This window comes from Bos javanicus, chromosome 26, assembly GCF_032452875.1.
Source record: "Bos javanicus breed banteng chromosome 26, ARS-OSU_banteng_1.0, whole genome shotgun sequence".
Classification (NCBI taxonomy): domain Eukaryota; kingdom Metazoa; phylum Chordata; class Mammalia; order Artiodactyla; family Bovidae; genus Bos; species Bos javanicus.
Window position 1 is genome coordinate 18,917,502 of NC_083893.1, and position 15,372 is coordinate 18,932,873.

Genomic DNA, 15,372 nt, shown 5'->3' on the forward strand with positions numbered 1-15,372 from the left:
GTCTTTTGATGAGGGCAAAAGAGGAGAGTGAAAAAAGTGGCTTAAAATCCAATATTCAGAAAACTAAGATCACGGCATCCAGACCCATCACTTCATGGCAAATAGCAGGGGAAAAAATGGAAGCAGTGACAGATTTTTCTCTTTTTGGGCTCCAAAATCACTGCGGACAGTGACTGCAGCCATGACATTAAAAGACACTTGCTCCTTGGAAGAAAAGCTATGACAAACCTAGAAAGTGTATTAAAAAGCAGAGACAGCACCCTGCAGACAAAGGTCTACACAGTAAAAGCTATGGTTTTGGCAGTAGTCATGTCTGGATGCGACAGCTGGACCATAGAGGATGCTGAGCACTGAAGAATTGATGCTTTCAAATTGTGGTGTTGGAGAAGACTCTTGACAGTCCCTTGGACTACAAGGAGATCAAACCAGTCAATCCTAAAGGAAATCAACCCTGAATATTCATTGGAAGGACTGATGCTGAAGCTGAAGTTCCAATTCTTTGGCCACCTGATATGAAGAACCAGCTCACTGGGAAAAGACCCTGATGCTGGGAAAGATTGAAGGTAGGAGAAGAGGGTGGCAGAGGATGAGATGGATAGATAGCATCATCGATTCAATGGACATGAATCTGAGCCAACTCCAGGAGATAGTGAAGGACAGGGGAGCCCTCTTGTGCTGCAGCATGGGGTCACAAAGAATCGGACACAGCTTAGCAGCTGAACGACAACAACAAAGCCGAGATGTTTACAGAAAATAATGGTGGTGAAACTCAGGGAATATTCATTGTGAATCCATCTGCACACATCCTTAAAGCAACGTGTTACATCACTGGCAGAAAGCAGGTTGGAAAGATTTATCAGGTGTTTAGGCGTCGTCACAGCCGGCCCCGGCTTCCTGCTTAAAGCAACAGGCCTGTCACTGAGACAAGGTCAGGCTAATGGTGATGGATTGGGGTGAGAAGAGCGGGAGCTGGGCCTCACCTGCTGGGAGAAGCCTTTCTCCAGTCAGTCACCTGGGAAAGAGGGCAGCGCTCAGTACAGGTGGGAGGGATGCTGCAGCCCCTCATTGACACCCACCTGGGCTGCCTAGACATGGGCTTGGTGCTCGGGGCTCCACAGACTTGCACACTCCCCCAAGCATCAATCGAGGGCTGAGAATAAAGTCACCCACATTTGCGTGCCACGTTCTCCTCAATGCGTATAGAGACCGTCACAAAACAAGGGAAACTGAAAAGTGCCATCGAATTTATAGCAGCTTTTGGTCATTACTGTCCACCAATGGATTTTCTACAATGATCACTGCGATGGGGGCGGAGGGTGGTCTGTGAAACATTTTGCGTATGAACGGGGTTCCTGTATTTTAGAAAAGGGAGCAGGGGGAGAAGGGGGTTATGAGAAATGTTTTCTGGTTTAATAGAGCCAACCTCAGAACCAGTAAGCCATGGGCCTGGAAGGGGTGAGTCTCCATGGGGAAAGAAGCTGCATGCCTAGACTTTAGGGGAATCAATATAGAGATTCCAGTATTGGAATCTATCTCTACCTCTGAGGTCCCCCTGGGGTCGGAGCTAAGACAGCACGGTGTGGAAGGACCCCACTGCAGCTTTCTCCCCAAGTCCCAGTGCGTCAGTCTGGAGCTTCCAGAGAAAGGTGCATCTTGAGAGCCACACTGTCTACTTTCTGAGCCTCCCTGGGCTTGCTTCTCTTCTGCTCCCTCCAACCCAAGGCCTCCAGAGAAGTCTCTCCTCTGGCCATCATGAATTAATAAGGGCAAGGACCAGCCACCACCCTCCGGAAGTGTCAAAGGTGAGCAGCCCCCTGCCCCTGGGCCTGCAATGGGGCAGCAGCACCAGATAGAGGTCCCCTGAGCAGAGACCCCCACATGACCCAGAGCCCCCAGACAGGATGCAGCTTCTCTCCCCATGGAGGTTCTCCCCTTCCAGGCTGGGGGTTTGCTGGTTCTGGGATTGGCTCTATTAAGCCAGAAAACATTTCTCATAACCCCTTCCTTCCCTGTTCCCTCCTACCACAATAATTTATTTTGGGGAAGGGGGTGAAAATAGGATTGGGGATGTCAACTGCCCACTCTTTTTCTGTTTGGAAGTAGTCTCTTGAGGTTCAAGAGATTTGGCATGTTTAGGGTGTTCAGCGCCCAAACTAAGTGGCAGATGTAAAAAGTAAACATTTTTCTATTAAAAAAAAAAAAAAAAGGAGACAAAGAAGAACAAATGTTTCTCGCCTAAGCCAACAGAGCAGCTACACAAATACATTTTCCAGCCTGACAGAAGTGCCGCAAATAACTCAAGAGCTGCCGAATATTCATAGACAATCACAAATTTACATCCTGCCTCTGAATCCTGCTTCCTCTCTTCCTCCAGACCCAGGGATTGGCAGGACTAGGATAGAAATCAGCCATGGGGAGGGCACGTCTCAGTAGGACTCACTCTTTTGTTACTGATTATTTGGGGGCCTCAGTTTCCTCATCTGTAAGATGGGAGCTCTAGCCTATCCAGGAAGGACAGTCTTTTGGATGTGAGCGCTGCCCCAGCCAATTTTGACCCTCAGCATCCCCATCATCTCTTAGACATGGGGGGCACCCTGCAGTTCCCAAAGGGCTTCCCCTTGATGCCAGTAACGTTACAGGGTATGCACTCCAAACTGCAGGCAGTGATTCTCAGTCAGGGCACTGGATCCTCATAGCAGCCCCCTGAGAAAATACTAGTTTTATAATTTCCATCTTAGAGTCGAAGGGGATGAGACTCAGAGAGGTGAAGGGAATTGCTCACAGCTACCCAGAGAGGGAATGTCTGATCCTGAAGCCCGCACCTGCGAAACCCTTGTTCTATTGCCCACCTCCCCGCCCATGACCAAACCACCATGGACCAAGCATCATGCAGGGAGCTAGGATTCAGCAGGAAGGAGACAGACCTAGGACCCATCCTGGAGGAGCTGAGCCCTGTGGGGGCAATGAACACAGTGATTATGTTAAAATAAACTGGGAAAGTGCACATATAGTATGGGTACCACTTGGTGAGAGAGGCGGGTGTTAAAAGTCATTTTGTTGGAGGATGCAGGAGGAATAAGAGCTTGGGAGGCACAGAAAGGAAGGGAAGGGAAGGACGTTCCAGGCACAGGGTACAGAACAGGCAGAGGTGTAGAGATATGAAAAGGACATGCGTGTTGAAGATCAGGGAGCAGATCAGAGTGGGCGAAGCAGGGTGTGAGCTTGTGCGTTAAGTGGGGTGGGTGGGAGAGGAGATGGGGAGGGACTTGGAACTCTCGAAGGTGTGACTGATTGAAGCCTCTCAACCACTCCACGAGGGAGAATTTATACCCACTCCCCCGATGGAGACACTGAGGCTTGGCAAGGTGCAGGGAACTGCAGGTGTTTGAGTTCGGACTGGAACCCAGGCTCCTGCCCCCAGGCCGGGCCGTTCCCTTTGCCCCAGAAATTTCAAGTCTTCCCGCAGCTGCAGAAGCCAGGGGGCCCGGCCACCAGACACTACACAAGGACAGACTTTAAGTTGGCCAGACTGCCGGGCCTGTATGTCTGGGAGCAGAGGAGGCCCCATTAAGAGCAGCAGGGAGTCGCCTCCGGCAGCTTTTAAAGGACAAAGGCCAAAGAGGCACAGAGAATTGCGCTTTTCAGAAGAATCACAAGCAAAACAGATGGTGGGAATACAGTTGGTGGAATATTTTTGCACTTTATTAAAGCCGTTTTTATGTGGGCCACTGAATTTTCCTTTCCTAAAAGAGCACCAGCCGGCTGGGAGGCAGCTCTGAGTCACTTGCGAACAATCAGCTGAAGGAAGGAGGGGTGTATGTGTAGGGGATGGGGGTGCCAACAAAGCCTGGGGTGGGTTGGCCCAGGGAGTGAGCCCAAGTGGGAGGCTGGCGGAGAAAGGAGATTATTGGCGTTTGTTTTCATGTATTGGCTTTGGTAGAGCTGCCTTAGCTCCCTGCTAGCTCAGAACCAGAGAGCCTGGGTGTGGGCTGCACGGGGTGGGTGTGGGCTACATGGGGTGGGTATGCGGAGGTTGAGATGTTGGGGTTCAGAGCAACCCGAGTCCAGCAGGGCACTCAACAGGGACTGTGAGCAGAAATGCTCGTTTATGAGGTTGGCTGGCTGTCTGCACTGGGAGGAGCAGGGGAAGGGCAGGACAGGGTAGGGGATGGTGGAACGAGACCAGGGGGCTCCCTGAGCAGGGGTGTGTGGGATGGTTTTACAGGATGAAGCTGAGAGCTCACTGCACAACAGAGTGGCCCGCTGAGAACCCCCTGCCCCTTGAAGCATGAAACGCAGCAAGGTCCCTGAGTTTTACTGTGTGATGTGATGCAGTCTGGACCCTTAGGCATGCACGTGAGGGTCTGAGAAGCTGAGTCCTCTAAGCACAGCTCAGTGCTGACCAAGCAAAGGCCCACAGCATGGGAAAGCACTGGTTCCCCAGCCAGTGGCCCAGGAGCTGAGAGGAGCTAGCCAGGTATGTGGGGGAGAGAAGTGCCCCAGGGAGGGGGCTGGCTGCGGAGGGGCACATGTGTGCACCCACACGTGTCCATGGATAAGCCGATCACCACACTTTGCTGCAAAATCCGGAGGAGGCAGGGGTGGTTTTGGAGGCAGGAAGGAACAGGGTCAGAGGGGATGAGCAGGAGCATTATGGGTGGTGGAGGAGGCTTCCTGCAGCCCTCTGCCCTCCTACACAGCCTCGGGGGGCCCCACATCTTCTTCCTAGTCCTACTGACATCAGGACAGCCCTTTCTGCATTCCCATTCTGGACCTGCACCTGCTCACTGCAAACACCACAAAACAAACTACTTCGGCCCGGAGACCGCCCTACTGTCCGTCAGCAGCGGCCTTGCTAAATAAATTATGAATGCAGCCACACAGCAAAATACTGTGCAGCACTAAAGGAAAACAAAGCAGACATGCACAGGCTTGGAATGATGTCCAGGATATACTTACTGTTAAGAGAGAGGGGGAAAAAAGCAAGTTTGGGAATGATAGGGAGAGTCTAATAATTTCCGTTAAAAAAGCTTCCGAGGCATATTTATTTATAAACGTGCTCCTGTGTATTTTACATGCAATAAAATCTTATCGAAAAGTGTGGAATTGGGAAGAGGCTGCCCCAGACTACCTACTGAAACCGCTCCTGGCTTGTTCCCTTCTGCGTTCCTAATTCCTTTACCCTGTTCTGCATTTTCTTTTTTCATAGCACTTACCGTCTTCTAACCTTTTATATATTTACCTAGTTGTTATGTTTATGATGTATCACATGTGACTCCTCGTTCCACTAGAATGTAAGGTCACCCATAGCAAGGATCGTCCTTCGGTTAGTGTTTGGCACATAGTAGGTGCTCAGTAAGCAGCAACTAAATGGGTCACAGGACCCTGGGGGAGGGTGAAGAGAGAACATTTCCTTTTTGCTTAATATTCCACACGTAGCGGTGAGATTGTAGGTTATTTTCACTTTCTTTTTTTATGGTGTTATATTTTCTAATTTTTCTATAATCAATATGCATTATTCTTGCAGTCAGAAAAAAAACAAAACAAAACAAAACTAAAGCTTTCTAAAAAAATTGCAAACGCGGCTCTCCCTGCAGGGCTCTAGGTGCCAGTCTTGTGCCCGGAGAGGCTCCTGGGCTCCTCCTCCTGGTCCTTCCTCCCCAGCAACGCCCCTCCCACTGAAAGCTGAGCCTGGCTGTGGCTTTCCCGGCTCAGCGACCCCCTCCACTCTGCCCACCCTCTCTGCGTGGCTCTGGGAGCTCCTGAAACATTGGCCCTGGCCTCCCTTTTCAGATTCTGCTCCCACCAGACCCTTCCTGTCCTGTGGACATCGTGAACACTCTCACCTCTGGCCTTTGTTCAAGCCAGGACGGCCCCTGGATGCCCCGCTTTGGCCCTCATCCACGCCTTACAAATTCCTACCATCCTTCTAGACCTAGTTCAAGGCCCACTTCCTCGCTCAGAGCAGAGTGGGTTTCTCCTGTCTCAGTCCTCTCACAGCCTCTGGGCCAGTGTGATGGAGCACCCAAATCTGCTTGCGACCAGAGCTCCTGTGTCCATCGGCCTCTCTCATGGGACTGCGAGCCTGGAGGGCAGGGAGCATTTCCTTGTTTCATCTGTCTCTTGGCCACATCTCTTGGTTTCCCCTGCGTCCCATTTCTGTCTCCTTATTCTTCTCTCTTTCCGAAATCCTTCCTTCCCATCTGGCTTTCCCACTGGTTCCCTCTCCTCCTGCCCCACTGCTGGCCCCTCTATCAGTCAGGAAGGCCTGTGCTGTGCTGGATCCATGAAGATCCTTCTGGATGTGGGGCTCTCGAAGCTGCAGGGGTGGAGCCTCCTGCCCCTCGCTGTGTCCCTGGCTGTTGGCCCTGCTGCCTGCTGAGCGGCCTTAGAGAGTCTCACTGCAAGGCCCACAGCTGATCCACTGGGGTCGGTCTCCAAGTGTAGTCTTCCTTCTACACCTCTCTGGGAGTGGATCCATTGGCAGGGGAGGCTGCAGGGGACCTGTGGAGCAGTCTGAACCAGAGTTCAGACCCAGAACAAACCCCATGGCGATGTAGAAGAGCAAGGATTGGCAGTCTGGGCTGTCAGGGAGTCCCAAGCAGGAGCAGCCTCCATAACCCTGAGCTGTGGAGGCAGACAGTTGGGAAGAGTCATGGAGGCTCTTGGGACCCTGTGATACCATCAAATGATCCTGCCAAGGCTTCCCAGCTGAAGAAGCAGGTCCATTCTGGCAGGGACTGACACTGGCCAGAGAAGAGGCCCAATAAGACCCATAAGACATACCTCAAAATAGCAGAGGCAGCTCAAGGGGAGAGGGGAAGGAGAACCCAGCCCCAGTCCTGGCCTCAACATTGATTTGCTTTGTGAGCCTCAGTTTCTTTATCTGTACAATGGGGTGTGGGTTGAGAGCCAAGCCAGATGTCTGGATAAACATCCCACCTGTGAGACCGTGGCTGTCACCGTGGTGTGGATGGGCTCACTTGGGTCATTTGGTAACTGAGGGGTCGTGGATGTCCAATGAGAAAGGGGCAGAGCAGGACCCTGGCTGGCTGCACACAGAACAGCTATGGGAGTCCAGCAGTCAAGTCATAGTGGTTAAGACGCCAGACTGGGGTGTTCAAGGAGATGGGGTCCAAATCCAGTCCTCCCTATCTTCTGGAGGTGTGACTTAACCTCAGTCTCAGTTTCTGGACCTGTAAAATGGGGTTATGATTCTTAGTTCATCCTGTGGTGCCGAGAGTGGAATAAGGTATCTTTGTAAAGCATTTAGACCAGGGTCAGGCATACACTAAGCACTTGATTAACGTTGACTACTACTATATCGTAAGAGAGGACTATGTATTTAAAAGTCACCTAGGACTTCCCTGGTGGTCCTGTGGCTGAAACTCTGTGTTCTATGTAGGGAGACCAGGTTTGATCCCTGGTTGGGGAACGAGCCTGCATGTAGCAAGTAAGACCTGATGCAGCCAAATAAATAAATAGATACATATTTAAAAATAAAATAAAAGTCATCTTGTACCATCAGGGCCAGCAAAGTAAACGGCTGCCTTAAAAGTGATAGACTTCCAACTCCGGGCTGACCTACCCAGGGTGAAATAGCCTGAGAAAATGCTCATATAACCAGGCCCTGGGTCCCCTAAATATTTATGCTTCTTTTTCAGATGACATCAATATTATGTGCTGCCTATAAAAATTGGAAAACACATACACAAAATATGAAAGTGAAGTGTTAATCACTCAGTCGTGTCCAACTCTTTACAACCCCATGGGTTGTAGCCTGCCAGGCTCCTCTGTCCATGGAATTCTCCATGCAACAATATGGAGTGGGTAGCCATTCCCTTCTCCAGGGGATCTTCCTGACCCAGGAACTGAATCTGAGTCTCCTGTATTGCAGGCAGATTCCTTACCGTCTGAGCCACCAGGGAAGCCCAAAATACTGAAGACAAAGTATGGAATAAAATAAAAATCACCTGCCCAGTTAGGTCTGGATTTGAATCTCAGCTCTGCCATTTATGTGACTGGGGAATGTTTAATGGTTCTGATCCTCAGGTTTCCCATTTGTAAAATGGGGATAAATCATGCCCACATCAAAGGGTAATCACGAGGATGATGTAAAATAATAAGAGTAAAATGTCACCACACCTAGAACAAGAAAGAATTACCATACGGATCCAGCCACTCAAGGAGAACCATTGTTCACACTTTTTGCATTTTCTTTTAGTTTTTTTCTATGCCCATATGATGTATATATAATATTAACATACACATATATGTTTGTTAATTTGAGACCGTATTGCCTATTCTTTTTATGTTAATATCATGAGGTGCTAACATAAGGGGGAGGGTATCTGATTTTGAACCTAGGTATATTTGACTCAAATGGTTTCCCTTCTTTTTTTTTTAATACTTATTTTATTTTCCATTTTTGTCCATGCCGCATGGCATGTGGGATCTTAGTTCCTCAGCCAGGGATTGAAGCTGCATCTCCTGCAGGGGAAGCACGGACTCTTAACTCTGGACTGCCAAGGGAAGTTCCTTAAATGTTTTCTTAATCGTTGTGTTTTAGTAAAGACACTGTTGCCCCCATGTCCCACCCCATAGTGTTTCTCGACACTTTTTCCATTACTGTGCTTCCTCCCCAAGAAGGCCTTTTATGACTTTTCCCCTCTAATTCCCTTCCGTAGTGCATTTCTTTAAAAATGCTTTATTTTGAAAGAATTATTGATTCATATGAAGTTGTAAAAGATAGTACAAAGTGGTTCGGTATGTCTTTCACCCAGTTGCCCCCATATACCTTATGTTACATATACCTTATCTAACTATAATCAAAACCCCCATATACCTTATGTTACATATACCTTATGTAACTATAATACAACATCAAAACCAGGAAGTTGACATTGGCACAGTGTGTGTGTATCCGTTCTTTGTTTTTTATCACCTGTTGAATCATGCAGCTCCCACCATGATCAAAACACAGAACTGCTCCATCACACGAAGACCTCCTTGGGGTTCTCCCTTTAAAGTCATACCCACCCCTCCCCTTTTCACCACTTCTAACCCCCAGCAACTACTGATCTATTTTCCATCTCTATAATTTTGTCACTTTGAGAATATTATATATATGGAATCAATAGTATGTGACTTTCTGAGACTGACTTCACCCCCCCACCCCTGCCACTCATCATAATACACATGAGAGCTATCCAAATTGCTGCATGTATCAATGGTTCATTCCTTTTTATTGCTGAGTAAGCTTCCCTAGTGGCTTAGCTGGTAAAGAATCCACCTGCAATATGGGAGACCTGGGTTTGATCCTTGGGTTGGGACGATCCCCTGGAGAAGGGAGTGGCTACCCACTCCAGTATTCTGGCCTGGAGAATTCCATGGACTGTAAAGTCCATGGGGACACGATTGAGTGACTTTCACGTTTCAATATTCCATGGTGTGAATGGATGGCAGTTTGTTGACCCATTAACCCACTGATGGACATTGAGGCTGTTTCCAGTTTGGGCTATTAGAGACAAAGTTACTATGAACAATCATGCATAGATTTTTATGTGGACATAAGTTTTCATTTACCTGGGATAAATGCCCAGCAGTGCAATTGCTGGGTCTTACAGACTGAGCGACTTTCATAGTAGTTGTACAGTATAGATTTTTTTTTGTCATAAAAGAAACTGCCAAACTATTTTCCAGAGTAGATATACCAGCAATGAATGAGAGATCCAGCTTCTCCACATCCTTGCCAGCATTTGGCCTTGTAACTTTTGTTACTTTAGCTATGCTAATAGATGTATAGTGATATTTTATTAATACCACAGGTATACTGTGTATCTGTTGATGTTAATATGTGTATACACGCAGATACACTATACATATTTATACATACATAATGTGTGAGTGCTCAGTCGCTCAGTTGTGTCTGACTCTTTGGGACCTCATGGACTGTAGCCCACCAGGCTCTTCTGTCCCTGGGATTCTCCAGGCAAGAATACTGGAGTGTGTTGCCATTTCCTTCTTCAGGGGATCTTCCTGACTCAGGGATTGAACCCATGTCTCCTGCGTCTCTTGCACTGGCAGGCAGATTCCTTACCACTGAGCCACCTGGGGATCCCATACATACATATATATACATACATAAAAGAGTAGAAGTTTTTTCAATCCCCCTCTCCCAGTCAAGAACCTATTTTTACCTTCTTGGGGATGGCATCACCGCCATGCTTCTCCCGAGCCTTCTAGCTAAGAGAAGGCACCCAGGGTTTGCTGAGACACTTTAATTACTGAACCAATACCCAGGCATCTGGAGAAGTAGCTGGTGTGGACAGGTTTGGTGTAGCCATTGTTTGAAGAACAAGGCCATAGCCTTGAACAAATGGAGAATTAAATACTCTGACCCCAAGGTGAACTGCTTCCTCAGAGGCACTGGGATGGGGACCCCAGCAAGAAGTGGGCCATAAAGAACCTCCCTTCTGAGTTCAGGTTCATCTCAAAGCAGGGTTGCCTCCAGTAGCTGGTGGTACCTGAAAGATGCTCAGGCTGTGAGCCCTGCATTTCAGCGGGCTCTGCAGAGCCCTGCATCCCACTGCCCTGACAAGAGCCCATGGCACTCCCCAAACCCCCTTACCCCTGAGCCCTGACTCACCCAAGCCAAAGTGAGCCACGGGCTCCATCTCGCACAGGTAGCCTGAGCCCCCGTCAATGATCCTCAGGTGTGCCCCGCTCTTCTTGGTGTAGAGCACGACCTTGGCACCCCTGGCGAAGGCCCCAAACCGGGTTCGTGGCACCACCCTCAGCCAGTTGTTGCTGAAGCCCTGTAGCAGGGGAGGAACACAGGTCTGGGCATCAGCCTGGTGGATGGAAGGATCAGAGAGGAGGAAGAGGGGAGAAGAGAAGGGGCAGAGGAAAGAGAGGAGGAGGGAGCCAGGCAGGGAGGCTGAATGAGGCAGACCGACTGATTGAAGTTTGCCAGGAGCAGCTCTGGAAAGAGCAGGGAAAGCCAATTTTGTGTCTTATTGTTTAGTCACTCAGTCGTGTCTGTCTCTTTGCGACTCTGTGGACTGCACCCCGCCAGGCTCCTCTGTCCATGGGATTTCCCAGGCGAGGATACTGGAGTGGGGTGACGTTTCCTTCTCCAGGGGGATCTTCCTGAAAACAGTTTTTGGAGATGTGCCAGAGGAAGGAGAGGGGCAGAAGACTTCTCTGAGAAGCAGCCCTTCTCGGGGGCTTACTGACTGTCTGGGAACTCATCTGCTTCCTCCCTGGGATGTCCATTTCCTGCCACTCTGGTCAAACAAGCACCCCGGGCTTCTCTGTTCTCGTTCATCCCAGGCCCAGGGGAGCATGCCAGGCAGGGCTCTGTGGGTCCCAAGGTCCAGGCACACCTGATTCCCCCGGAAGACGGACAGCGGCTGAGCCATGGACTCTCCGTGGGACAAGATGAGATCCAGCATCCCGTCTCCATCGAAGTCGGTCACCACGCCTCCTGCAACAGCACAGGTTTCAGTCTGGCCATCGGCCAGGAGACCAACAGGAGAAGGGCTCCTAACCTGGGCCAGCCCACGCCCTGAGTGTGAAGGAAAGAGCACAGCACTGGGGCATGAAGCCTGGACCATGAAGCTGCTCTCCTTCTCACAGCTGCTCGTGATAGGAATTTGTGGAAGTCGGGCGGGGGTCCCTTTCCTTCCCCTGGACTTTTGCAAGGAGAGTGTGGGTGCAAACAATTTGGAAGATGAGGGCTTCTGTCTGGTCTGTTATATATAATACAGACATGTGCACAGTTTTTATCAATCTATCACATGTTTGCACATACTAGTCTCCTTTTCATCCTCACTACAACCCAGAGACACGAAGAAGGCACATGCAGTTATCCCCACTTCATGGGTGTGGAGAACAAGACCCAGAAGATGGAGCACCTTCTCCAAGACAATGGCAATGGCAGGGCCGGGTCTTAGGCCTCCTGATCCAGTGCTCTTTCTCTGCCACCAGCCTGAATGCCAGGAGGGGTCAGACTGCAGGACCCCCAGCCTCTCCTTTCCCTCCCCTCCCGGCACAGCATCAGCAGAGACTCTACTGCCCATGTCTCCCCACGCCTGCGACCCCACAGCCCTGGGGCTGGGAGAATGGACCTTTCTCTCCTCTGCTTCCCGCCTGGCACTCCCAGGCCCCTCCCCGCTCCCACCCCAGGGACCTCAGCCTTCAGGGTGGGTGGGGACAGGACAAGCCAGGCTCTGGGGCTTGCTGCAGCATCCCTGCTAAGGGCAGCACTGAGCTGGGGGAGAGCAGGCTGGAGCCTTCAGATGTCCTCACCTGTGCCCCGGCCCTCAGGCTCCAAGGCATCGCCAGGGTTGAGTTCCTCGATGAGGGGGTCGCCGTGCTCCCTGTGGATGATGCTGCAGGAGGGGAGACAGGCAGTTCATGGATGACCACACGTGGCGAAGCCCCAGTGGGCCCTCTGGACGTGGGAGTCCACTAACTCCATTCTCCATGCTCTGAGCACCCTGAGACCCTGCCACCTGCGCACCGACAGAGCCACTGCTCACAGACCCTGTCTACACCCTGGCTGTGCCTTTCTTGGGTTTTAATTTATGTTGGTAAATATCGATTTTTCCTTCTCTAATGGATGAATTATAGACAGCCTGGGGAAGGGCAGGTGATGGATGGAGAAGGGGCAGGGACGCAGCTACCTTCAGCTGACCTTCACTTTCCTTCATGTGGCCCTGGGTTTTCGAGTTCTGGATGCTACGTAGGGTCCCACCCCAATTCAATGCCACCTCCTCCACACCCTCCCTGATCGTCCAGCTAGAAGCAGTGCCTTCCTGCTCTGCCTCTGTCACTTTCCTGGCCTTTATCACTTTCTGCTTCGGGTTGAAGCTCTGCATGAATGCATCTCCTCAGTTAGACTGAGTTCTTTGCAGGCTGGGACCATGTATTCTTCTTCTTTGAATCTCCTGCAGCATCTAACGATGCCTGGTTCTCAGGAAGCTCCAAGTGCATGTCTGGCCTGCAGGGAGGAATTTCGGAGGCAAAAGGGAGGGAGGGGTCCCTTTGGGTTGCTGGGGTTCTATTTTGCACTCTGAATCGTGGTAACATTTGCTGTAGACAAGTCCACTGTGAAAGTGCTGCTCTTCTTGCACTTTGAGCTGAATGTTGATGACGGCCTTAAGCTTCCTCTCCAATTTTTCTCCCTCGTTAGGGTCTTGAAGCCTTGGGGGCTCTGCCCTGGCTGTGTGGAGCAGTTTTGGGGTCAGGGTCAGGGAAGAACCAGGAGGGATCTTTATCACTCTCCCCACACATTGCAGGTGCGGCTTGTTGCTCAAATCACAGGGTCACCAGAGGGCTGTGCTGTGGCCAGTGCTTTCTTTTAGGAGCAGGTCAGGGTTCCCTGAGCCGGAGCTTCTGGGGGCTGGACGGCAGAGGGGGCTGGCAGAACTGCAGGGTGGGTGTAGGCTAGAGCACGTACCCTGGGACGTGTCCTCTGTCCACATGCGGCAGCTGCACGAGCACACCCTCGTGTGCAGCCTGGCCAGGGAGCAGCAGGCCTGGCAGTGCACTTGGCGGGTGTGCCGGTCTGCTGCAGGTGTACATGCCTCAGCCGGCTAGCACCCACGGTCCCTTTGCCCATTCACGTCCTGTAACCTCTGTCACCACTGGGCAGAGACACCCTGGAGTTCAGGTGACAATGCAGTTAAGGGTTCCTGGGGGAGAAAGCCCAGAAGTGCAAGTGCAGAGCTGGGCAAACTCACCCAGATTTGGGCAACCAGGGCAGGCTTCTCAGAGGAAGGGTCAACAAAGCTGAAACCAGAACGATGTCCATGTCACTCAGAAGAGAAAGAGGGGCAGAGGGTGTGGGCAGCCTGAGAGTCCAGGCCCGGCCCCGCCCAGAACTGAAGGAAGCTCAGGGTGTCTGGCCCTAAGGTGTAAATCGTGAAATGGAGAGTGACAAGGCTGGGGACAAAGCCAGCCTGCGGGATGTGTCAACGAGAAAGTGGTGGCGGTGGGGGCTTCCAAGGGGTTTATGTGGAAGAGGGGTGTGGCCAGAATTGCATTTTCAACAGCTTGCTCTGTGGAACTGGGTGCAGAAAGGCAGCTAAGGAGCGGGAATGTGCAGGGGTGGAGCCATGGGAACAGAGCAGCACGGTAGGCTGTCAGTGGTGCCACTATACACATCCCGCCTGGCCAGGGAGAGTCCTCGCTCCTGCCCTTGGTCCTGCCATTATTAACAGGGTCCCTGCATGCTTGTTTAGCACCTGGTGTGGGCAATGAGTTCCCCGGTTTCCCAGGCATCACTGAAGGACTTGTGGACTCAAGCACAGCGAGGTTTTGCATCTCCAGTGACTCCTACAAGGAGCCCACCATGTTCATTTCAGCAACAGGTGACAAGCCCGCTTGGTGTGGGGTAGGTGGGGGCTCAGCTTCCAGAGCTGCCAGCTGAGTGGTGGCCCCAGCCAACTGCCACAGGGACTCAGGGCACAACCACGTATCTGGGAAATGGCTTTCCTGCTGCTGCGTGGAGGTAGACACACTGACCCATGGGGTGACCATGTGGTGGGGTGACCATGTGGTGACCACGTCTGTGGACAGCCCTGGCCAGCCTGCCCTCGGGATGGCCAGAGGGAGGACGGGGATTTGATGGAGGCCATGCGGGCAGGGGAGATGCCTGGGTTCTTGGGCTACAGAGACTCTCCGGTGCTCAGGGGACCTGGTGAGGGACACTTTATTAGCCAGAGAAGGAAAGCAGTGTCTCTGTTAATGAGCAATTGATCTTCCACAATTAATCTGGAAGTTGTGAATAAGCTTTTTGCGAGGCACCTAATTAGTAAATCTGGGGCCTTCGGGGGGTGATTACAGCTGGTCAGGATTGATGCTTTGTTAATAATTATATTTTAAAACACACTTAGTCACAGCCCTTGCCTTTTATAAATAGTCGGGGGCCCTCCTGGGGGAGGGGGTGGGGTCTTGGGGAACCGAGCAGATGATGTGGCCCATTTCCTGCATCCAAGGCCCTGGGCCACCCTCCTCTCCCCACCTGGTCCTGAGGCCCATTAGCATGTTTCAGGCCAGGAACAGGGCCATCTCTGGCCACATGGGTCCTGAGGTTTGTCCCCCAACAGCAGCTCTCCAACCTCAATGTGCTAAGAATCACCTCATGCCTAGCATATGTGTTAAAAAAGACAGATGTCTGGGCCTCAACCCTGGAGATTCAGATCCGGGAGATCTGGGCTGGGCCTAGAGATTCTGTATTTTAAAGAAGCACTCCAGGTGATTCTGACACCAGTGGTCTCTGGACCCTGATTAGAGAAGTGCTGCCTTGGAAAATCTAACCCCTCCTTCTTACATGCAATGCTCAGATGCTTTCACTCTTGTCCA

General features: G+C 51.1%; 1 protein-coding gene across 2 annotated transcripts in view; it reads right to left on the minus strand.

Moving 5' to 3' along the window:
• The window catches only part of CRTAC1 (cartilage acidic protein 1), a 151,230-nt gene that overhangs the window by 6,396 nt on the left and 129,462 nt on the right, over positions 1-15,372 (minus strand). For both annotated transcript variants that reach the window (XM_061403039.1, XM_061403038.1), the window contains exons 9-11: positions 12,313-12,395; positions 11,388-11,488; positions 10,649-10,817 (exon numbers count right to left, since the gene is read on the minus strand). In XM_061403039.1, coding sequence (XP_061259023.1) covers positions 10,649-10,817; positions 11,388-11,488; positions 12,313-12,395 — 353 coding nt within the window. The remainder of the gene's footprint in view (positions 1-10,648; positions 10,818-11,387; positions 11,489-12,312; positions 12,396-15,372) is intronic.